The 23,461-nt window shown below is 40.4% G+C and overlaps 1 protein-coding gene across 3 annotated transcripts in view; it reads left to right on the top strand.

The window, feature by feature from the left end:
• REPS2 (RALBP1 associated Eps domain containing 2) overlaps positions 1-23,461 on the top strand; it is a 96,155-nt gene that overhangs the window by 25,868 nt on the left and 46,826 nt on the right. Inside the window, exons 1-9 of one of the 3 annotated variants that reach the window (XM_051795031.1) lie at positions 5,931-6,736; positions 8,600-8,723; positions 10,950-11,098; positions 12,608-12,731; positions 14,825-14,922; positions 15,980-16,118; positions 17,568-17,631; positions 19,904-20,046; positions 23,106-23,200. In XM_051795031.1, coding sequence (XP_051650991.1) covers positions 6,434-6,736; positions 8,600-8,723; positions 10,950-11,098; positions 12,608-12,731; positions 14,825-14,922; positions 15,980-16,118; positions 17,568-17,631; positions 19,904-20,046; positions 23,106-23,200 — 1,239 coding nt within the window. In that variant the 5' untranslated portion in view covers positions 5,931-6,433. Of the gene's footprint in view, positions 1-5,930; positions 6,737-8,599; positions 8,724-10,949; positions 11,099-12,607; positions 12,732-14,824; positions 14,923-15,979; positions 16,119-17,567; positions 17,632-19,903; positions 20,047-23,105; positions 23,201-23,461 lie in introns of those variants that run through there. The other 2 variants (XM_051795030.1, XM_051795032.1) reach the window with 2 other exon arrangements.

Below are 23,461 nucleotides of genomic sequence, written 5' to 3'. Positions count from 1 at the left end.
CCATCTGTAGGATGGGCTTTACGAAACTCATGTGCAAGAGAATGAAATGCTCTTGGCAGAGACATGCATCAGAAGAAATTTGGATAACCTCTGGGCAGACTTCGTGCAATCTACTTGTTAGGATGGGATGGTGTGATAGCTCTGTACTTGCCATTTTACTTAAGACATTGTGCTTGCTCTCATACTTCCACAATAAGATTTGAAAAGCAGATAAAGCATCCATAACAATTCTGTGTACTTTGCAGATTACTGTGGGTTTTCAGGTTTTAATAGGGATTTTTGGCAAGGCTGTGCATGCAGCATTTAAGAGAGTGACCTGCTGAATATCTGCTTTGCCATATCCAGATGCTGAGGGACTGATTACCTACAAAGAATGTGAAGCAGTTCAGTGAATAAGTGGACTCATACTTTTATGAAAAATCTGTACTGCTTGTTGGTATCCTTATGCCAAGTTCTTAAAAGATGGAGTAACCTGTTTTCAGACTTGAAATTTTTGTGTTTTAAGCTTAACTGAAATTTCACTTACACTCCTACACACATTTATTGACACATGCTGTATTTATCGACCTTTTTAATATGAGTTTGATACAGACTAGTGCATATGAAACAACATTTTAGAACAATTTTAGGTGGATGAATGCTGTTCTTGGAGCATTCCTTTTCTAAATAGTGAGAAGAAAAAGGCAAGGAGGTTTTGAAAATAATTTACTTCATCTCTTTCACCCCTGCAGGCTGTTCACATACTCCTAAAAGCATGTGTTTAGTGAAGGTGGTGCTAGGTTTTTTTTTCAAAGGGAAGACAGATTGAAGTATCAGCAAATGTATAAAACAACCTCTGACCTAAAGCTGTAGGCACTGCTATCGTGAAAATTATTTACTTGGTGTGGTGACTGGCAGATTCTTCTCAGGAATGGAGGTTCTTAAACTCCTCAGTAAGACTGACATGAGATGAAAATGTCCACCTTTTCCACATCATATGCAGGTAAATGATTGAGTTGCCTTTGCATATTAAAGACAAAAGGTTGAGCATGGGAGATGGCATTTCTTTCAGGTGTATTTCAGTGGTTGTAAATATTAGCATGCATCAGCAGCCTTTATTCCCTGGCAGACTTTTTCTTACCAACACTCCTTAATAACTGAAATCTTTTGATTATCAATGCTGACTTGTGTGTCCTGATAGCTGCACAATTCAGATCAATATTTTTGTGATGTGCAGTATGCTGGCATTAGTAATCTTCCTACTTGAAGAGGAGTACTGCATGATTCGTGTGCTTGAGTTTCCATAGGCATCTGCAGCTCACTGTTACACAGGAGAGAGGACTGGACAGAGCCTTGCACTGACCAAGTGTGACTGCCTTGCTCCTGCCCTGCTCACAAGGCTCTTTACTGATTGAAAACAGTTGTGTTTCAGGTTGGGGCTTTTTTAACCTCTGCTCAGGAGTCAACTTTTTCTAGTACATAAAATACTTCTACTGTTAAGCTTCAATATAAGACTTAGAGTTGTTTGAAACTGGTTTTAGTGTTTGTTTCGTGCAGTTCAGTTGGGGCTGCGCACGTGTGTGCGCACAAACAGGCACTGAGTCGTAAGCCTTGCAGTTCTCGATGTTGGCATAAAATGTTCTGCTTGGAGCTGATAGAAAAGTGTTACCCTGTTCCTGAAGTGAAGTGCTTTCCTCAGAGATGTGCAGTGGTGCGATGGCACATGGAGCACTGGTGCAGGCAGATGTGAATGGTTCTGAGTTGTGGTGGGAGCAGGGAGTTTAAGGAAACCCTGATGGTTTTTGCCTGACTGATGGGGTTGCTCTCTGTTGCTTTTACCACTCTGTTAAGTGAAGTTGATAAGCTTTGGCAATTTAGTAATAGCTTAGTTTGCAGCATGTGTTCTTGTATGTCAAGTGATGATTGTGCAGAGCTTAAACCATATCTTTTAAAAGACAAGATGACAGAGTAAAATAAATAGTTACACAAATAGCACTTATATGAAGGAGAGGTAAGGAGTGTAATCCATAGCAGAGTCTCTTCCTATGTACAGCTGGGTATGTAACAGCTCCAATATATTCCTTTACCTTTTGCCTTCCCAGGCAATAATCCTCCTGGATTCAGGCTGTGTTGTTTCGTACTTTGCTTAAAATAATAAAGAAATAGATATATAGCCCTGGGCTCCAAATAGTTTTACAAATGTCTGAACAATGATCTGTTCAGAGAGAAATACCTGTTTAAGAATGTAGCAAAACTTGTCCGTAACAAGCAGATCAAAGAGTCTGTAAACGCAAATAAAAAAAAAAAAGGGTGAAGTGGGTCAGATGCATGACACAATTTTGAGATAAGCTGTTGATAAGCCACTGCTGCAAATATTTGTCTCTGAAACAATGTTATAAGCTGGTGGTTGACCCAGAAGGGAACCTGAGGTCACTCTGTGGTTGAGGTCTGAGTGGTGGCGTCACAGCTGGCTGTCCTCCGCAGAGCGCTGGGTGAGGCGTGCATGGGCCAACGGCAGAAGGTTTTCAACATGTTCCTGTAAGTCAGAGGCAGTTGATGAACTGGAAAATATTTCTACCTCATTATAGGTTGAGCAAGGACGAGTGAACAAACTGCGCTTTCTGGGGCTAGGGTGAGATGGAAAATGCAGTGAGAAAATTTCCTTTAAAGGAGCCAGTGACGCGCGTTTTCTTTTTCCTTTCAAATGAATTGACTTGTGCTCAGTTTACATGATTCGGTTTACGTGTGTTCTCACAGGGCCTCACAACCCACATTGAGATAGGAGCACCTCTGAGCTAGGTTTGCCCACAAATGACAGTGACCATCCATGTGGCAGGTAGCAATACGGTGGCAGAGAACAGACAAAAACTGTGTGCCAGCTTCATACAGAGGATACCACAGCAGTGTTAATGGCTAAATGGAAAAGCAAAAATCCCAGGTGTACCTTCGCCTCACAGCTAAAAACCTTTCCCTCGAGGCTGCAGGATGACCATCTCAGCCTGTCCATAGGTATCATTATTTCTGATTTTACTCCTTTTTCTACTTACGGAAAACAGACTTCAGTTCTAGGCTTATACTCCATTCCCTAAGTTTAGCTCTTGCAATCTGAATTAGACCTGCCCAGCATGTTTGCAAGGTCAGTGCTCTTGGAGAATGCAGTGGAAACTTGTTTGGAGAGAACTGGAGAGAGCTGGAACAATTTCAGTTTGTGCTGGGAAAAGCCGCTTCATGTGGGATGTCTTCAAGGAGGAATTATAAAAATAACACTTACTGTCAGCCAGAGTGAGTGGATAAAATTACAAAAAACTGGTTTGTATTCCAGTACCTGAAGATGTAAAGCTTTTCTATTACAAGTTTACATGGAGAACAGTAGTTTGAAACAGCTATCCTTCTGTGGTTTATGAATTGGAAATCTGTTGGTTTTTTTTTTTTACAATGATAGAAAAACTTCTGACTTGTCAGAAGGTGGACAGGCATGTAGATCTTGCTCTTTCTCTCCTTATGGATGCTTGATAGGGAAGGTGGCGTGATTCATGTACAGAACCTGTGCGTTAAGGCTACCTGCTGAAATCCCATTGAAATGAGAGTTGCTGTTCCAGGACTGACTGAGAACAAACGTAAGATTAGACACTATGGTTTTTCATCCTTCTCTGAGAAATGTTTTTTTCACATGTTGTGTGAAATGAACCTTTTCCCTTAATTGGTATATGACCTGTGAAATTGTTTCATATAAGCAGTTACATCTTACAGTAAGTGTAAACTCAGTCCACTCAGCAACAGTGTTCTTGCCTCTCAAACTGTTGAACAGATCAATTTTCCACAACTGGAATACTGTCATGGTTGGCTGTGTATTTTATAGGAAAGACAGGCCAGCAAAATGAAGTGGTGGAGTTGGTTTTAATGTGAGAGAACAACTGGAATATACTGAACTCTGTCCAGAGCTATGGATGAAGAACAAGTTGAGACTGTATGGGTCAGAACTGAGGGGCAGGCTAACATGGGTGACACTGTTGTGGATGGGTGTTTATGGCAGACCACCTGATCAGGAAAAGGAAGTCAAGGCTGCTTACAGTAGCCTCACAATCACAAGCCTTGGCTCTTATCTACCACCTTCTTCAACCACCCTGACATCTGCTGGGAAGACAACACAGTTGGGCACACGCAGGCAAGGAGATTCCTGCAGAGCACTGGTGATAACTTTTTGATACAGATGGTGGAGGAGAGGTGTGCTGCTGGCCCTCGTACTAATAAACAAAGAAGGACTGGTTTGGGATGTGAAGGCTGGGGACAGCCTTGGTTGTAGTGACCGTGTGATGTTGGAGTTCAGGATCCTGCGTGGAAGAAGCAGGACAATAAGTAGGATCCCAGCCCTGGATTTCAGGAGAACAAACGTTGGCCTCTTCAAGGACCTACTTGGAGGAATCCCATGAGTTGGAGCTCTGGAAAGTAGGCGGTGGGTCCAAGTGGTTAATGTTCAAGCATCACTTCTCCAAAGATGACTAGGAAACTGGAGCATCTATTAGGAGGAAAGGTTGAGTGAGCTGGGCCTGTTTAACTTGGAGAAGATGGAGAGGGGACTTTATCCATGTATGTAAGTATCTGAAGGGTGGGTGTTAAGAGGATGGACCAAGGCTTCTCAATGGTGCCCAGTAACAGGACAACAGGCACAAACTGAAACAGAGTTCTATTGGAATATCAGGAAAAGCTTCTTTACTGTGAGGATGACAGAGAATTGGAACATGTCCTTCTCTGGAGATATTTGAAACCCACCTGGGCACAATCCTGTGAAACCTGCTCTAGGTGAAGCTGTAGCAAGGATATGAGACTAGATGATCTCCAGAGGTCACTTCCAACCCTAGTCATTCTGTGATTCTTTGATTTTGGATCAATTCTGTTTATTATCCTGAGGTTAGATTTGGCAAGCAACATCTGTAACCTGCCACCATGAAAAATTATTTCCAATACTTTTCTTCAGTTTCCAAATACTTCCTTCAATATTTGACTGTAACTAGAGGATGGCAATTTTCCACTGAAGACTTAAAGGAAAAATTACAATGTATATTGACCATCAGTAATTCTGTATCAAAATCCCTTGAAGTATCAAGGTGCAAATTGTTTTGATTTATATGTGTGTCTGTTTAGCAGTGCATGAGCAGAAAATACCGGTTCTTTCCTTGCTAGCTTGCTGAAAAGTATGCAATCCAAACTGATAACAGGAAAGGATTTAAATTAAAAATTTCTGTATCACATTCATATGCAATGCCTTTAATTTGGATGGATCGTGGAGATTCCTATTAGTATGTTGCACAAACTAGCCTAATTTAAGAATTGCATATCACTAAATGTAATCTGCCCATCAAAAAGCTATGAGCACTGACCCTATGAAAGGTAAAACTAGGAAACAAAAAAATAGTGCAGTGTTCAGTTTAAGCTGCTGTGGAAATTTGAGCAGGCAGCATGTTCTGAAGAATTACTTTTAGATAAATCTAATCTGCCACCAGCCTCTTTGGTTGCTGGAGAGAAGGCCTGGTCCTCTTTGCAGCTCTAAGCAAGGTCCTGCTCCAGATAGTATAAAATGCTGTCTGGAAGGAACCCAAGACCCTCTCTTTTAACTGTACAGGGAACCTGATGAGAGTAAATGCCTATACCTGCAGTTAATCTATATAAATACCTACAATTAATTGTGTAATAAATTTAACTACTCTGTCAGCTTCCTTTTTTTGCTCTGGACCCTTAGCAAAGAGCTCAGAATCTGGCTGCACGAATAACAGAGACGCTTATATCTACAAAATTAATTCCTGTTGTTATCATCAAAAAGCAAAATTATGGAGAGGCAGTTTCAGACTGGTTGGCTATAAGCGTGCTTGAGAAACAACACTGTATTTTTGAGGGGTGTTATGCCCTTGGTAAAAATTTTTAATGTTCTTATTCAGAATAAAATGTTTGTATTTCCATATGAGGAGCAAACAGAGCATTTACAGCATTCAACAACCTTAATATTTCAAAGCGTAGAAAGTACAAGGAAAATTAACTCTTCGTATCTGATACATGGAAAATATATAATAAATAAACATGGAAAATTAACTCTCTTTAGGAAGATAGTAGCATCTCAAATCCCTATCTGAAAATCCCAGTTACTCAGTATTGCTTTTTTCCAGCAGCCAGCAAGAGGAAGCACAGATCACGGTAATGCTGTTGCTCCGTGTCAGCAAGCGTAGGCACAGCAGGAAGCGTAGCCATGGCAGGAAAAGAGCCCGAGAGGAGAAAAATCCCTATGGGGTACACACCGGTACACCCATGGATTTTGTGTGCCATTTCTGCACCACAGAAGGTGCCATCCCAGGCACTGTCGTGCAGGAGGGGAGCAACCACACCCTCGACAGGAGGACCTGAGTGCCAGGTCCTCCCCAGCTTTTGCCAACTACCTTATTCAGCACTGGCCTTTGTTTAACAAATGCCTCCCATAACAGACCAGAGCTGTGTATCCGGGTTGAATTTCAACTTAGTTGTGTCCCTTGTCCATCTGCTTTGCCCCAGGTTGTTGAATAAGCCAGTGGCTTCCCCCATAGCTGCCACAGCAGCGTTGTCCCCAGAACTGCTGGAATCTGTTGAACCTGGGCTGTTGTACCCACGAGGGGCAGTGTCAGCTGTAGCTGCTGTGCATATTCCGTGTCCAGGGTCAAGTCCAGTCATCTGTGCTCCACACCACTGCATCAGGCAGATCCAGGGCTGCTGGTCGGGAAGGAACTGTGCAGCAGTAGGTGGTGTGGGCAGCAGGACTGAGTGAATTGGAAGCTTTCAGGGACGAGGGAAAGAAATCTGCTTTGGAGCTCAGAAAGGGTACTGGTGCTCTGCCCAGACCTCCCAAACCAGGGAAGGTGCTATGAAGGTGCTGTTGTGACAGCACACCCATGCTCTAGGCAGGCAACCAGGTGCTGCTCCCACAGCACCATGGGCATCCACCTGTGGTGTGAGTTCCTGCCATGGGACCCTGGTAGGGTCTGTGAACATCTGCTGGGGGACTCGCTGATGCAGCAGGACCAACCCTACAGTGGACAATGCTACTCCCTATGCTGGTGGGGAGCACTCTGCAATGCTGGGGTCTCTATGGTGCTTTCCATGCTATCCACTGAGGTGATGCAACGTGCTGGGCTCCTTTCCGTGCCCTGAGTGGAGTGCAGCTCTCTTCCAAGAAATTCCACTCCACCTTTTCCTCTTGGGCACGCTCCATTTTTAATTACGTTTCAGCACCATCCATTTAGGGTGCATCCCAGGTACCTTGCATTCCCACCAGAAAATAAAAGAAGCAAGACCAGTGATAAAGGGAAGAGTGGGATAAAAAAAGGCCAGAGTGACTAAAGAAAGAAAATAAGTAGAGGAAGGAGAATGGCAAATGCTGCTGGTTTAATTGGATCTGACCTTATACAGGAGACTCAATCTCCCTTTTCATCTAACAGTAAGAGAAAAAACTGCTTGATGCATCTTGTGATCAAGTCTGAAACTTGCAGGAAGAGAAGGTAGCCAGAGCTCATTCAGTTAAAGCAGAGACCACATCCAGGGAAGAAAGAGTTTGCTTGAAGACAGTTTTCTTTGATTAGTAAGCATTACTATTCCAAAACATTTGGTTTTTTTCAGTAATTGTTTCATCTGACTTTTACCAATGTCTGTGTGTGTGTGTATATATATATACACACACATATAAAAATAAATCAGAAAAAATAGACTATTCATTTGTGCTATTTGCTTATATACAGTGTGGGGCTACTTTCTGTCATGCTGTTGTAGCTTGGGAGCGTTTCTGAGAGAGCAGCACTTGTCCATGGAGAACCATGACAGTTCTACTGTCCTGCACGCAGGCTGCACTTTGCCAGCCAGGAGACATTGCTAATCAAAGTGTATATTGAAGAAAACAATTTGAGCCTTCCCTTTATGTCTGGGGCAAATGGCATTTTGTTCTAACCTCAGTGCCCGTCTGAGATTTGTTTGTGAACATCTCTCGAGCTCCAGGCATGGGAGAACTGGTGCCTGTGCTTTAAACCTGCTGATAGCGGTTGTTTGTTTAGCTGTTGTCTGAGTGTTGTGAACATAGAACTGCTTGCTCATAGAGGTGGCTGAGTGAAGCAAATAGTGAAGTATACATAGAAGTTAAACTTCAGACCATGTTAATTTTTAGCACAAAGAAGTGTTTGTTGGAGTGGTTTGCTGGGGTATTTTGTTATGTTGTGCTTATGTTCCAGTTACAGTAATTGTCTAAATTGTTGTTGTAAGGGCTAATATTAAGCACAATTTTCTAAAGATACCGTAGCTTCTGCAGTGGAAATGTTTTGCTGGAGAGGCTACTTAAGAAGATATCATTTCACCTGCTGTTAGAATCTTACATAGTATAAGACTCCATAGCTTGTTTTAGGATAGCAGCATTACCCAGCAGTGCTCCTGAAAAGCATAACAACTACTGTCCTGTCCCTGGTATACCAATGTCCTGAGTCGAAACAAAGAAAACTTCAAATACAACAAGCATTTTGTCTTTTTAAAGACTTTTTCCTCTTGTTTATGTAGAGGTGTTGACATTCCCTGGAAGTGTGAAATGCATTTGACCAACAATGTGTCTCTTCTCTTTTAGATCACAGAAGTTTGTGGAGCTAAGCGTGTGGGTTATTTTGGTCCTGCTCAATTTTATATTGCTTTGAAGTTAATTGCAGCAGCACAGTCAGGGTTCCCAGTACGGATTGAGAGCATTAAGAATGGTAAGTAGCAAATTTTGCTTGCAGCACTGTGCAGTTGTTTCTCACTTTCTTTAATGCTTGTCAGCTCTCCATGGTGGTTAACTTTTTATTACGTGTCTATGAACAATTTTAAGGAACAGAGAAAGAGCAGAAGGTAATGTTACATGCTCTAAGTGACTGGTAGAAAATTGCAGTGAATTTACATGTACGGCAGAGGTGAAACAGCATCCCCCTCTGGAAAAGGCATTACAAAGGAGTTGCACAAATGACAGCTGATAACAGTGATGCATTTCTCTCTCACCTTCAGCTTCTGATCTTGACAGCTGTCCAGAGTGAGAGCAGATAGCTGCTTTGAGTGGAGGCATGTTGTGGGGGATACGGGCAGGTCAAGGGGTCCCTCTGTGCAGGGCAGCTTGTAACACTCACCTGTTTTAGCAAATAATCTTGCAGAAATAAATGGGTAATGGTGACAAAATCATGTTTCTTTGTATGAGTAGGTTTGAAAATGTGTATTAAGTGTATTTTAAAACATCTTTTTTCTTCCCAATGAATTGGCAATAATATTAAATGTACCATTTTTGATGGAGAAGACTTTTTTTGAAAGAGGCTTATCAAACTGAAGTGATGAAGAGACAAAGCAGGATCCTTTTAGCTGCAGAACCTTGATAGCAACTAAATGGAAGGAACTTCATGTTCTTGCCCTGGTGATGCATGCTCTGCCTCAGCAGGGCTCAGGTGTCAAAGCATGTGGCTATTTGCCTGAGTTTGAACAGGTTGGAACCCTCAGCTCCCATATCTCAAGTGGACATTCAAACTGTGCACTGAGGCTGTGCTCTGGACTGCAGAGTGTACCACCATCCCGCTGAAAGGGGGATGCAACTGGTTCAAGATTAGAGAGATGGTTGGAAAGGCAGGACCTACCCACAACCTTGCAATCAGGTCACTGCTCCCAGCAGTTTCTGCTCTGCTGTCCCTGGTAAGGGCAACAAAATGTAAAACTCACGTTCATTACAAGGCACAGGGAGGGGGTTCCCAGGTCTGCCGCATCCCAAGGAGGGAAAGGCAGAATGGCAAGCACATGCAGACCTGTGTGAGCTGAGCTCCTGCAGCGCAGAGTTCCCGACCAAGTGGAGAGGATCAGATGCAGCTGGTGCAGTTCAGTTCAGAGCCTTGCTGGAAGAGGAGTTTAAACCAAGGGTGAAGAGAAGCAGACAGGATTTGTCTGTCAGTTTTCCTTACAGGCATCTTGTGCGCTCTCGTATTTCATTACTGTCCTTTTTAAGGATGTTAATTTAAGAAAAAAAGGCAAAAAACAAAACCAAGCCCCCCAACTAAATTAGAAACCTGAACTGAGGTTTACTGTCTATGTTTTACAAGTCCAGCGTCTGCAAATAATCCAGAAATTTGAGTGAAAAGGGATACTTGCAGTCCTTGTATTGTTATCCTGCTTACTTACTGTTTCAGTACAATTTCAGTAAAAATGCTTCCAGTGCTAATTACATTTTCTCTAAAAATATATGAGTGCCTTTAGAGTGGGGTGAGTAACATGTACTAAACTCCAACTGATTTCTTTCTCTTCCTGGTAGTAACTGTAGGTATAAATGATTACAGAGGTGATGAATGGCTTTGCTTGGTTTTGAGCTTTCCGTTAATTTTAATTGTATTGATCTTTCAGGGTAACTGTGCACAAAAATAAATGGTGTTTCTTCAAAATAATTAGGAATTGTCTTAAAGAGTGACAAAGTGTCACTCTCCTACTCTACACAGCAGACACAACATGGGACCTTTTGACACAGTCGTCTCACTAGGCCTTGGTGTGATCTCTGAACCCTACCATTTTTAATTTGTTCCTTTCATGATGGCAGTGTTGAGGATTCTGTGATCCTGACTGATTAATTCATCAGTCCCACAGTTTCTGTGGGAAACTATTCTTTTCATTACAGGCAAGGTTTTGAAGGCAGGAAATGAGTTTGCTGCTTGCTTTAATAATGTGCACAAGGCTTACTTCTTTCTCTTTGCATAAAGAGATTATATATTAAGCTGTACATTAAGAATGTAGCTTTGTGTAACATTCACATTTTTATTAAGACATAAAATAATCAAAGGAGTTCCAAACTTAGAAATGTTACAAAATATAAACAGTAGTCTTTTACAGAAAAACTTTTCATTGGTTTTGCAAGACGATACTGCTTAAAGTGGTTCTCATGTTCTGTACTCTCAATTGAATTTTTCTCTCTTTTAATAAAGAATTGCCTCTGCCACGATTTATGGCGCTGAAAAATGACACTGAAGTACGTTATGGGACTCCATCAGAACTCCATGGAGTTAAATTTCAGGTTCCACATGCAACTTTGGAAAAAAATTCCTACAAAAGAGCAGATGAAGGGGACAAACAGGTAACAGGCTTGTCTTCTTCAGGCCGATATATCATTATGCATCCTCCTTTTGGGTCAAGTCCTGTAAATGGTTACACTCACGTTGTTTTTCACCAGTTTTTGAATGAGAAATTAAATGAACTCCTTATGTGCAAATGATCACCATCGTGTCTGTATTCTGGTTTTGATGCATCCCATTTACTTCCCTGAAGAAAATTCTCTGTATGAACTTGTATGAACCTGTCAACCCTGTAAATATTCTGTGTAAATTCTTTCAATGTTGTTCTCCTACTTAATCCAGCGCTGTTTCTTGCAGAGGACCAGGGAGGAGCAGCAAATAGAAGTCTGTCTGTGAAACAGAACAGGAAAGTGAGTGATATTCCATGGCCAGTACAGTCCTTAGTCACTATAGAAATACTCAGTTGGAGAAGAGATGTTAAATCATGAGCCACTATTTTGGGGTGGGATAAGGCCCCCAGGTTTTCTTTCATTCTAATGTCCCCAAGGAGTAGTCCAGAAGAAATCTGCTTTTCTTTTGTCCTCAGTGAAACATTTCCCAGCATCTCTTGTTCTAAGTTGGCAGTTTCATAAAGCTGTCCAAGAGAGGTTTGTATTGCCTGTACTTAGCAGAGTTGAGAGCGCTTGTTCAGGTACTACCACCTTCACAGTGCTGCATAATTTTCATAAATATTGATTTGCATAATTTTCCCCAGGCCCAACACTTTCTCCTCTGGTACCGTATCAGGTCATGTTGTAAGTGTCTGGTAGGAGCACTTTATCTTCCCGAAACGTGCACACACATTTACCACACAGTGCGTTGGCGTCAGTAACAGTGTTCCCTGAGGTCAGCCAGCAGGAGTGAGCTGATGACAAGATACACAGGTGGAATAACAGGATGAGGAAGAAGAACATGTGTGCCTATCTATCCGTGTGTACTGACACTGAAGCAGAACGCTGCCCTCAAACCCCTGGCTCCATCTGTATTGTCTGTATTGTGTTTTATTTTCCTCTTTATTCAGTAAACTCTTTCAGGATTACATTTTCTTCTCAAGCAATCTCAGTAAGTCAAAGGAAAGAGAAAGCTTTAGGATAGTTTACCTAGTGATACCTACTGATCCACAGGGTGTTTAAAATACCTATTCAGAGATTTATTTTTAATTTTTGGTATATTTTTTATATGAAAAATGATCTGCACAACGAAGGCACTCACACTAACTAAATACATAAATTCAAAGATGCCCACTCACACTGAGCCTTCAACATGTGCTTCTTCAGGCATCTTTAGAATTAAAATATCTTGAGCTGGTCATTGTAAAGCTTTGCTGTAGCACTGCCATGCTTTACTCCCAGAAGACTCAGTACCAAAGTCTGTCTTTCCTATTTTATGATACCTTTTCTTGGAAATAAAGGGCCTGAGAATGCCACAGCATTTGCCTCGTCTTTGTCCATCATATTGTACGCCTTTGGATTGCTGTGCAGCAGGATTTTGTTTCTTGCATCTCATTTTGTGTTGGTGTGTTTTTGAAATAGGAACCCAAGTCTCCTCCAATGTCTCCAATCTGCTCACCTCCTGCTTCTCCATCTACTTACCAGAGAATACCCCTAAGTTATGGATATGGTAAAGCAAGAAGTGGGCTGGAGCAGCAGCATGGAGGTAGGATAAAAACTGCAATGCACACTGTATGCAATTCTTTTTGCCTTTTTTTTTCTTTATCAGAAGTAGCTATATTCCAAATGCAACTGACAATCAGCCTAATGATTTTAAAATTTAATTAGACTTGTGTTTTGGAAAATGATTTGATCTACTTATTTTGACTGTTCAATGCTGTCTTCCTATTTCCTTTCTATTAAATTAGATATGTGTGACTTCTCACAAATGCAACTACCTAATCTCTGACAAGACTATGTGCAGTCTATCCCACTGGCAGAGAGCTTGAAATTATTGTCAGAGTGCATGATGCTTTTGGTTTCATTAGAGGGAAAGAAAACCTCATTTCAATAACCACATGTTAATTTTCAGATTGAAAGTGAACCTTCCTTTGCAGGAAAGGATAATAATGGCTCTGGTTTTGTAACAGAAATAATAATAGGACATGAATATAAAATCAGTGCAACTTAGGCAATACAGACAAAAGGCACTGCGTAGTTGCGCAGTCCTTCATTTTGCTGCCATCAGAGGGGGTGGCAAAACATTCTAATAAGAGGGTAATGGGGCAGAAGCCATTTTAACTATGTCTTTAGAAGCTCCTATTAATAGTAGGCATCTGTGAACTCCTAATTGCAACATATGGTAACCAAGTTGGTGGGGGAAGTAGGCATTGGTGAATACTGACCCTCCCTCATCCCTCCTGCTTTAGGTTAGTGTGTTTGCAGTCAGTGAAGAGTGGAGCATGCTAGTCCTTCAGCTTTTGTCCTTGTTTATATTATACATCAGTGGAAAAACAGAGCTATTCAACCTTGCTGTCCCAAGTGACAGTTTAGTGCAAGAACTACTGGCTCTTCCTGGCCTTTAACATTAAGACCCTTCCAGTTTCCTGAAGAGCACTCCGAAGGGGAGGACTGGAAGTTTCTGCATAGCATATGCATGAGAAGTGCTGTGCCACAAGGCTGGGCTGGGCTGTACTGGAAGTCTGACCCTAAAATTGGACATGTCTGAAGGGCAGCCCTTTGCACTGCAACCATGACTATATATGTTTTTCTTGATAGTTTTGGAAGTACTTCATGCTAGCAAACACACAGCAGTGTGGCCTTGTGCTTAAATCTCCTCTCCAAGAATGTCTGTATGTTTCCAACTTTCCTTCCTTTTTTTTTTTTTTGTTCTGAAATTAGTAGTTACTTGTACAGGAATAAAAATAGATACCAATACAGGATAAGACCACTTAGGAAAACAAGGGAGTTACGGTGTAATTTTTAAGGTCTGCCTGAGCTCAAAATTTTCAAGATTTTTTGGTCTCCTTTTTCATCATGAGTCTTTAAGGTTCTGACTATCTTTGTGGTAAATTTTAAATAGGGTGGCAGCAGAAGTTCTCAGGTCTGCAAGGGTTTGCAAGTGAGATGTCTTTTTGTTTGCATACTTGCCCTATTTTTAAAACATTGTTCCTAAACGTGCTGTTGTGTCACCACTTACCATATTTGCTGCGGTGGAGCTTAAACAACTTATTTTAAGAAAAGAAGTAATTGTTACTTTTGTTCACTAACTTTACTCCAAATAGGTGAAGTGATGAGTCATGCATTTTGATTTTCAACAGAAATTAGGGAAGGGAGAGGAAGCGTATGTGGAAAAATAGTGATTTGCTATTTGATAGCATTGTCAAAGCATATTTTTTTGGCAGCTCAATTGAATGATTTGTTCTTATTTGTAGTGCATTCTTGTGCTTTATATGGCTACAAGTATATAAAAAGTATAAATGCAAAAACAGGCTATATAAATATGTATTTCAACATGATGAACAGCAATTTCTGTTACCCAATAGTATATAACTGACAGCGTCTCAGTCATGTATGGAGAAAAATGATGCAACATGAAAGACAAATATGTGGCTGGAATTTTGTTGCAGAAGACAAAATGGGCTTTGATACTGTGATATTAGGTTTGCTGGGTAGATACTTGACAAAATGGACTTTGATGCTCTGATACTGTGTTCACAAGCTGCATTCTTGACCTTGAGGTATTTAATTATTTCTTTTAGCCTAGTAGAATTTTTTTGATTATCCTTTCATTTATATACTTATTTTAAATGACTGTAGCTCCTTATGAAGTCAGGCACTCTACTCACCAGCAAGATGGACCATCATCAGGGAATTATGGAGCCAAATCTTCACTCACCTGTTCAACTCCTAAACGGGTAATGAATTGCACATTTTTCCTTAGTAGTACTACTAATAAGACAATAGAGAAATTTAAAAAAATGACAAAACCAGAAGAATTCTCACTTTGAAAATGGAAAGTGTTCTCCATGGTGTTTTTAGAGTAGAGACTGAAGTATGCTTTTTTAGTATATGAGGAAAAAAAGAGCTGATGGGATGAAGAAATTAAAATAAATAATCAATTAAATTGCTAAAAGTAAGTCATAATAAAACATTTTCATTTAAGATACATGAGGTTTCACAGAGATTCCTGCTTGATTTAGAATAACAGTTGCACAGAATTATGGCTTAACATTCTTCATATTTTGGTTTCTTACCACAGTTGTTAAATTGCATCTCAAACAGATTAGATTAATTTCTGGGCATTTGTTTGCTTTTGTGAGATAGGTCTTATGTTTTCCTGCTGGTTGCAAAAGCAGATCTTTCTGTGTTTCAGTGTGCCTGCTGTGCATTTATTATGCAAGCAGGTAGTTTGCCCTAAGGAAGGACAAAGCTCTCCTAAACTAGAGCTTTTCCTAAATAAGTGAAACTCAGAGACTCTGCTTTTTCCTCAGTGCTTAGCACTTCACACTCACAATAAAATGTCATCTCAGCCTCCGGAAAAGATCTACAGGTAGTGTCATATAATTTATGCTAACTTGAGTTGAAATTGGGTGTATTTGTGTAGCACTTTGAAATGAAAATTACTTTACAGCTTTATGGTGATTCTTGTTTCGGGGATCTTTTGATGTATTTCAGAACTGGTGTTTTGCATTTGATTCTTAGGAAATAGATATATCAGAGAAAGGGTTTCAGAGCTGATTGGAGCCTGGTTGTTGTTCATTCTTGCCCTCACTCTTAAGGAGTGTTATCATCCAGGCTTAAATATAGAATACTAGCCTCAGTTTTAACAAATAAGTAGTGGGATGGTAATTAGTGTGGCCATTTCTGCTTCTTGTCTTCTAAAAATAAAAAATAGAAGAGTGTGAATTCTTGAGGTTCCCAGTGCCCTTCTGGTCCCCTGCCTGTGGCTGGTGCCAGTATCCCTCCCTTCAGTCTCTTTCAGTGGAGCGGGAGCAGCAGGATAGCAGCACCCACTACTCCGATGACCCTTGGAGGATAACGGAGGAGCAGCGGGATTACTACATTAACCAGTTCAGGTCCCTGCAGCCCGACCTGAACGCCTTTATTTCAGGTAATTTTTACCAAACACAGTGCATGTTAGGTAGGGGGACCAGGCTGGGAGGTGAGAAGTGTTAAGTAAATAAATTCTTTTTTCTCTCTAGCGGTGGGTTTATAAGAGTTGGTTGTGTTTCCTTTTTGAAGGCAGACTACTCAAAGAGCAAACCATTACTGTGGCCATTACACTTTTTTTCCTAAATATCATGATTTTAGAGAAATAATTACATCTAAGGGAGAAGTGTTAGTGATTTGGTAAAAATTAAAATGAGCTTTCTGTATTTGATGCACTATATTTTTGGATCACACCTGCAGTGTATATTGAGTTGAAACACCCCTGAGGGTTGTGCTTGCTTTCCCAGCAAGTGTAGTGTCTATGTGATGACAGTGAAGCATGCAGTTCACTGTCCTCTGTGTTCAAGCCTGAGGTTTATGGCTCTGAGGGGCTGAGATTTTGACCTTTAGGTCAATAAAAACCAATCCTGGAGAGCACATGCATAGTAGAAGTATTGTTAAGAGCATATTGAGATTGCATTTCTATCTTGAATAGAAGGATCAGGCTGCTGGTGAGAGGTCACTGCTGGGTACAGACAATTGGTGTGGCAAGGAAGATGTCACAGGTTTTAACTTGTGGAAGTTTTAATGAGCTGTGCTGTATCACTAGGGTTCAGGAGGCCCTCTGGTATCACTGAGGTTCAGGAGGCTTGGATCTAGCCTCAGTTAAGTCTCCTTCATGCAGTTTGCTTCAAAGAACAAATGGTTTTTCAATGTTGATTCTTCCCCTGATGGTTGTCCAATGGGAAGAGGACTATAGTCCTGCAAGTCTGTACTTTGTTTCCTTATGTTTTGTAAGCCTATATCCAGGAAGGGCTTTCAGGATACTCCTGACAGCCTGTGCATATGGGATGGTGAATAAGTGGATTTGTTAACTAGAAGTATGAGAAGGGCTGCTATGGCAGGGTGAGTGAGGATGCCTGCAGTAGGACAGGAGCTATGTGCTATCTGATCTTCCGTTTTGGGGTTTTTTTTTCTTTCTTTCTTTTTTTTTTCACCATAAAATTTGAGCCACAGCAGGGAAGAGTCGTGGTTGAAACAGCATCTTGGGAGAGCAGTGCAGATGCTACAGCATTGTACTGCAATACACGTGACTTCTGGGTGAAGCAGGGCTGTTTGTGTCTATTAGTTCATCACTGGTGACATACTAATTATGCTGGTTAGAATTACTAGTACTAAAGCAGATTTTCCTTTATTTATTTTTCCCATATGGAGGGAATGGAGAAATGAGGTCAACAGCTCTGTCTGGCTTTCTGTGTCATTTATTCAGAAGGAGACAACAGCTATATTAGCGTTTGGTTGATCTGAGTGTCTCTCAGATGTAAATTAATGTTCTGCTTCTGGTGCAGCAGACCAGGTAAAAGGTAAAAATTTAATTTCTAGTGGCTGATAAGGCATACTTTCTCAACAGGTTCCGTAGCAAAGAATTTCTTCACAAAATCAAAGCTGCCCATCCCAGAACTTTCTCACATCTGGTAAGGACTGTAATAGTGTTGGGGATGTGTATCCTGGTTTTTTAAAAGACAAGAGTTCTTATTAAATTTTAAAAGTGCCTTCAATTATAATTATTTCTCTTATCTCCAGAATCACTTTGAGGCCCAAGCAGCAGGGTGCTCATTGATCTTCCTGACACACTTGTTTTCTGGAGAGATGTTGGCCTACTCAGCAGGACTGGGAAGGTTTGAACAGCGAAATAAATGAGAGCTGTTCTTAAGTATATTGTAAGCAGTGTCATTATCTCAAAGAACTGACGTTTTTCATGAAATGACACAGAGGAGAAGCACCTCTGGAATGTTATAGATGTGTTGATGGCTTTATGTTTCTGTCCTTGTTTTGTCAGAGGAGGCCTAATTAAACAACTGCATAATTCATCAGTGCTTTTCTAATGAACCAGTACACTTGCTTTTAATGAGCTTATTGAGAAACAATTGTGGATGGAACTGTACATGATAAAATTTGACAAGGATTCTATTATATTTTCATAAACAACATGGTGCTTTGTAATTCAGTGTCATCCTTGCATCTCTGATAGGAAGAACAAACAGTTTTAAACATGGATCAGAAATGCTGATAGAGGTTTTATTTTTATATATGCTTTTTTGAAGAGAGATGAGAAGAAAAGCTTGCAAGAGCCTAAACATCTGTCAGGGTCAAAGGATATGTCTGGAATCTTTTCAAAGCGGATTGTCAGTTGTGAAAATAAAAAAAAACAATTGAAGAAACATAGTGTTGGGGGAAGTGAATATTGGAATTTGAGATTACTTAAAAAGAATGGATTAACCCAATATGTTAACGAAACACATTTTATTTTTATTGCTGACGCAACTTGTTTTCTGTGCAGAATTTCAAGAAAAGTATTCCTTTCTAGTAGATAAGTATATTTTGTGACAATGTGATTTATAGGTTGTCTTGCTGTGTTAAACACATGGTATGTCTCAGTCTTTGTCACTGTAAGCTCAACAGCTTGAAAAGTGCTTGTTACCTTCAAAGAGCAAGAAGTTATGTTAATTTTAGACCATAGGCTCAAGATAAAATATGACTCAATTCTTGCAAAGAGTTAATTTATAAAATCGAGTTCTTGAATTTCTGAAGTCCAGCTTTAGTGTTTGTGAAGTATTCTAGAATTAGACAGAACTGCTTTAGTGAGAAGCTGCCAATAATATTTAAACTTGTCATGAGCATTAATTTAGCCCTTTTCTTAAGACTAGCCAGTGGTGCTAAGTAACCATTGCTGAAATCCATATTGAACTTTTTCTGCTTGAACTGGTTTAAGATCCTGCATGAATTGGCCAAAAGTGCTTCCAACCATTGAAATGTTGAGTTCACTCTTGGAAGAATGTGTGCTTGCAGCTCAGAAGGCCAGCCATATCCTGGGCTACATCAGAAGGGAGGGGATTTCGCACCTCTGCTCCGCTCTGGTGAGACCCCCCCTGGAGTACTACATCCAGCTCTGGGGTCCCCAACACAATAAAGACATGGATCTATTGGAATGAAGTCCAGAGGAGGGCCACTGAGTTGATCACAGGGCTCGAGCATCTCTCCTATGAGGAGAGTCTGAGAGAGTTGGGGCTGTTCAGCCTGAAGAAGAGAAGGTTTCAGCGAGATCTTACAGCAGCCCTTCAGTATCTAAACATAGTCCACAAGAAGGCTGGAGAGGGACTTTTCACAAGGGCATGTAGTGATAGGACAAGGGAGATAGGCTGTAAGCTCAAGGAGGGCAGGTTTAGATTAGACATTAGGAAGAAATTCTTTACTATGAGCATAGTGAGGCACTGGAACAGGTTGATCAGAGAGGTTGTGGATTCCCCATCCCTGGAAGTATTCAAGACCAGGCTGAATGGGCTCTGAGTAACCTGGTCTGGTGGAAGGTGTCCCTGCCCATGGCAGAGGGGTGGAACTAGATGATCTTTAAAGTCCCTTCCAACCCTAATCACTCTCTAATTCTCTAAGTGTAGGTTATGTATTTCATGTTCTACTATATACATACCATCATATTGAATGGTATGATGTGTAAAAAAAATGTACTTTACTGAAAAAGAAAGAAGTGGCAATTCACTATTAGAAAATTAGCTGGCTTCATCTTCCCTGAGACCAATGTGCAAGTCAGGGTCAAGTGCAAATGACAGAGATGCTTGTCTTGTGTTAAAATATCCCTTCTCAGAGTTGCATTTTTGTCTCCCTTGTGATGGCACACGTACGTTTCCCTGAGGTAACAGCTTGGAAAACATGTACCTGTTGTATCCACAGGGAGCTGAGTGACGTGGATTGTGACGGGGCGCTGACACTCTCGGAATTTTGTGCTGCTTTCCACCTTGTAGTTGCGAGGAAGAATGGTTACCAGCTGCCTGAGACACTGCCGGAGACACTGCTGCCCAAGTACCTCCAAGCAGGTAATGTTCCTGCGGCAGGTCGTGTCCCTGTAGCCATCTCAGAAATCCAGTGTCTGTGTAAGACAGGTTCACTTTCCTTCCTGGAATGGGCTTCTATGCTATGTAGTGGTTCTCTGGCTGCTTTTTAAAGCATGCTGTTGTTAATTGCTGAAGAAGTGTAATATATCAAAGCACAAAAGTAGGGATGCAAAGTGTAGCAGTTTCCTGCCTGTTGATGTCTGCCTCTTTGCTCCAGTGTGCTTCAGGTGTCATTACAACTGAAGTGGCAGATGATTACCTTTAGCAAAGATAATCCAGCAATGGCTTTGAAGTGAAAGAGGGCAGGTTTATATCAGATTTTAGGAAGAAATTCTTTACTGTGAGGGCAGTGAGTCACTGTAACAGGTTGCCCAGCGAAGCTGTGGATCCCCCCCACACAGGAAGTGTTCAAGCCCAGGTTGGATGGGGTTTTGAGCAACCTGCTATAGTGGGAGGTGTCCCTGCCCATGGCATGGGATTGGAACTAGATGATCTTTAAGGTCCCTTCCAATCCAAAACATTGTATGAATCTATGATACAGCTTTTAATTCTTTTGATAATTTTTTCTTTAAGTATCTGTCTCTTGAAGATTTGTTGAAAATGATACTGGACTGCTTTAGAACTTAATATGCTAATGTATTTGTTAGATGCAGTTACTGGTTGTATCAAAGGCTGAATTTTTTTGTAATTCATTTCATGTTATCCACAGATTCTTCCATAAATACTTTACGTTAATGATGGGAATTACAACAGTTTGTGTAGCACAAAGGTGAATTAATCCAAAATATAACATACCTCATAACAATGTGTAGTGAGAGACCTGCCCTTTCATTTGTTCTCTTCAGTTATGTCTCTTTTAATTATAAATTAACATTGAAATATGTACTGTTCCATCTAAAAAACGTGCATGCCTCTCTAGGGCAAGGAGGATTAATCACAGATGATAATTACAGTGCTAAGGGATAATATTTAAGACCTAATAAAATCTCCATTAAATTTGATGACACTGAATATATTAAAAGGCAGGAAAAGAATAAATCAAGCTACAGGTAAGAAAATTAAATGTTGACCTGTATCAGATTTGTGAAGTAATTTCTGATGGAGTCGTGTTCCCTGTAATCCACTGTCTTCATATTCAAAGCAATAAGCTCCTGGAAAACCTGCACTTCCAAGTCTTCATCACTTTTAGTCTCTCTAATTACATTCCCTTGTCATAATTACAACTACCCTTTTCCCTCCAGGACCACAACTTTGTTCACTATTGGCTTGTAAGCTCAGTCATGCAGGTTCTTCTTGGTGTGTCTTCACATTAAGCCTTTTTGGGTAAAACTGCAATTGGAATAACTCTCTCTAGTAGTAGGGAATAATTGCGTCAATGGGAGGAAAAGAATGATAAGCTTAGTTCCCTGGGAGTCCTCTTTTCTTCTGTTTGTCCCTTTCAGCACTTAGACCTACCATTTTCTTAGATGATTATTGTTTTCTGGTGTTCCATGAAACCAAGCATTTCAAGCTAATCTATGAGGAAGAAGTGAAAGGACTAATTATTTCTTGTGGATACTTTAAATATCTCAGCTAATATACTAATTCCGGTTAACCTGAGGGTCTGGAAATATCTTGTGTTTATTCTGCTACCTAGTCAGGATTCAGAAATCTGTCTTTTGAAAGTTTTGCATTAATCAAAAGTAGACTATCTCAACACACTGTATCACTGTGAATCACAAGAAAGCATAGAGCCCTGGCTGTGTTGCTTCTGAAGTAAAAGCATTGAGAAGTAAGCAAGTGCCTCATACAATTACCTAAAATATCAAAAGAAATGTTCAAGAGAAATCTTGTGTTTTCATGTTTTTGTAATTTGATTTCTGCGAAACTTGTCGTTTTTTTCATTTTTTTTGGCTTGTTAGTAACCCAATGAAGGTTACTGGAAACTGTTCTTCATTAGGTTGTTGTATTAGTTTCAGAGCATCTGATAAGAGTGTTGTTAAAGCTTCAAATAAAATGATTTGGAGTGAAAGAGCATTTAAGAATGCATTAATCTAGCTAGTTTTATAACTTGTACTATAAACTACAAGCACAAGTCCAAATGCTATCCTGGCACAGCTCCATTGACCATTTGACCCACCACCTTGCTTTCAGAAAGTTTTTATTAAAATTAATTTGCAGAATCTGGAAAGCTATTTGCCCTGTATGTAAACCATGGTATTGTAAATTAGGATTGATTTCCAAGAGCTTAATTTATTGAGATAAAATAGATGCTAGCCAAAAAAATAGAAATGTGGTTATTCTGCCTTTTGATATATTGATGTTAAAAAAAAGGTGTTTTCCAGCTTTTAAGACAGATGTGTCTCAGAGGTACTAACCCAGAGTGATACCAGGAGAAGGACTTGAGTTTGTGGGATAGAAGGTAGCTTGTTGTGAATATTCCTTTGAGAAGTTAGAGTTGATATTTTTTTTTCCGTTTTTTTTTTCCCCCTATCAATGTTATTTGGTTAAAGATGTTATATACTACAGCATCCACTGTGTTTAGTGTCCTGGTTTTTTGTTGGCCTTTGATTCTAGTGTAGATTCTGCTATACTTTTCAGTCTTCAAAACGTCAAAATTGCAGCTGAAGGTTTTGTAAGTACCCTTAACATTCCAAGGAGAGCAAGGTATCACCTGTAAGATCAGCTAAGTTGATACTGAATTGGAAGGAGGAAAAAGGCGCACAAGCAGTGTTTGGTACTTCATGTTTACTAATAATAATTTCTTGCAAATCTCACAATTATTTCTACAACAGAAATGAGACATTATCCCTTTCATGACACTGACTAATTTAAAATGCAAGATAGAAAGATTTTCTTCATTGTATTTGTCATTCCATGTCTTATGGATCAGGTCTGATATGTAGAAATGAAGGGCAAAATTATGCTAAAACAGGTTTTTAAGAACTGTGTATTAACCAAAGACTTGACATGTCTCTGTGGGGTTTTTTTGGTTGTTTTGTTTTGTTTTGTTTCCATTTTTTGTTTTGGTTGTTTTTCCTTTCTTTTTCTTTCCCCTGCAGCTTCTTTGAAGCCTGTGCTTGACTGTGCCCTGTATGATTCTTATTCTGAGCCATTGCCAGGCAGTCAGCAGACCCGGGACTTCAGTCGGACCGAGGTGAGAAAGCTTAAGCAGAGTGCTTACCTTGTGGAGTGGAGGGGAATACACCAGCTTCACAGTGACTGTGCTCTGTGTAGCAGCAGAACTGCAAGTCTTCTGAGAGGACTTTAGGAGTCTCCAGGCCTCCTGTTAAGCCATCTTAAACCCCTCTCTCAGCCATTTTTTCTGTGTGTGAGAAGGGCTTACAGGCTTTTTGAAAGATACTCCCACATAAGAGTTCACAGTAGTCACCGAGGGACTTGGACAATGTTGGAGTCT

Source organism: Manacus candei, unplaced genomic scaffold (assembly GCF_025592945.1).
Source record: "Manacus candei isolate 608988 ecotype Guabito, Panama unplaced genomic scaffold, ASM2559294v1 h1tg000041l, whole genome shotgun sequence".
Classification (NCBI taxonomy): domain Eukaryota; kingdom Metazoa; phylum Chordata; class Aves; order Passeriformes; family Pipridae; genus Manacus; species Manacus candei.
This window is presented reverse-complemented; position numbering and strand designations above follow the sequence as displayed.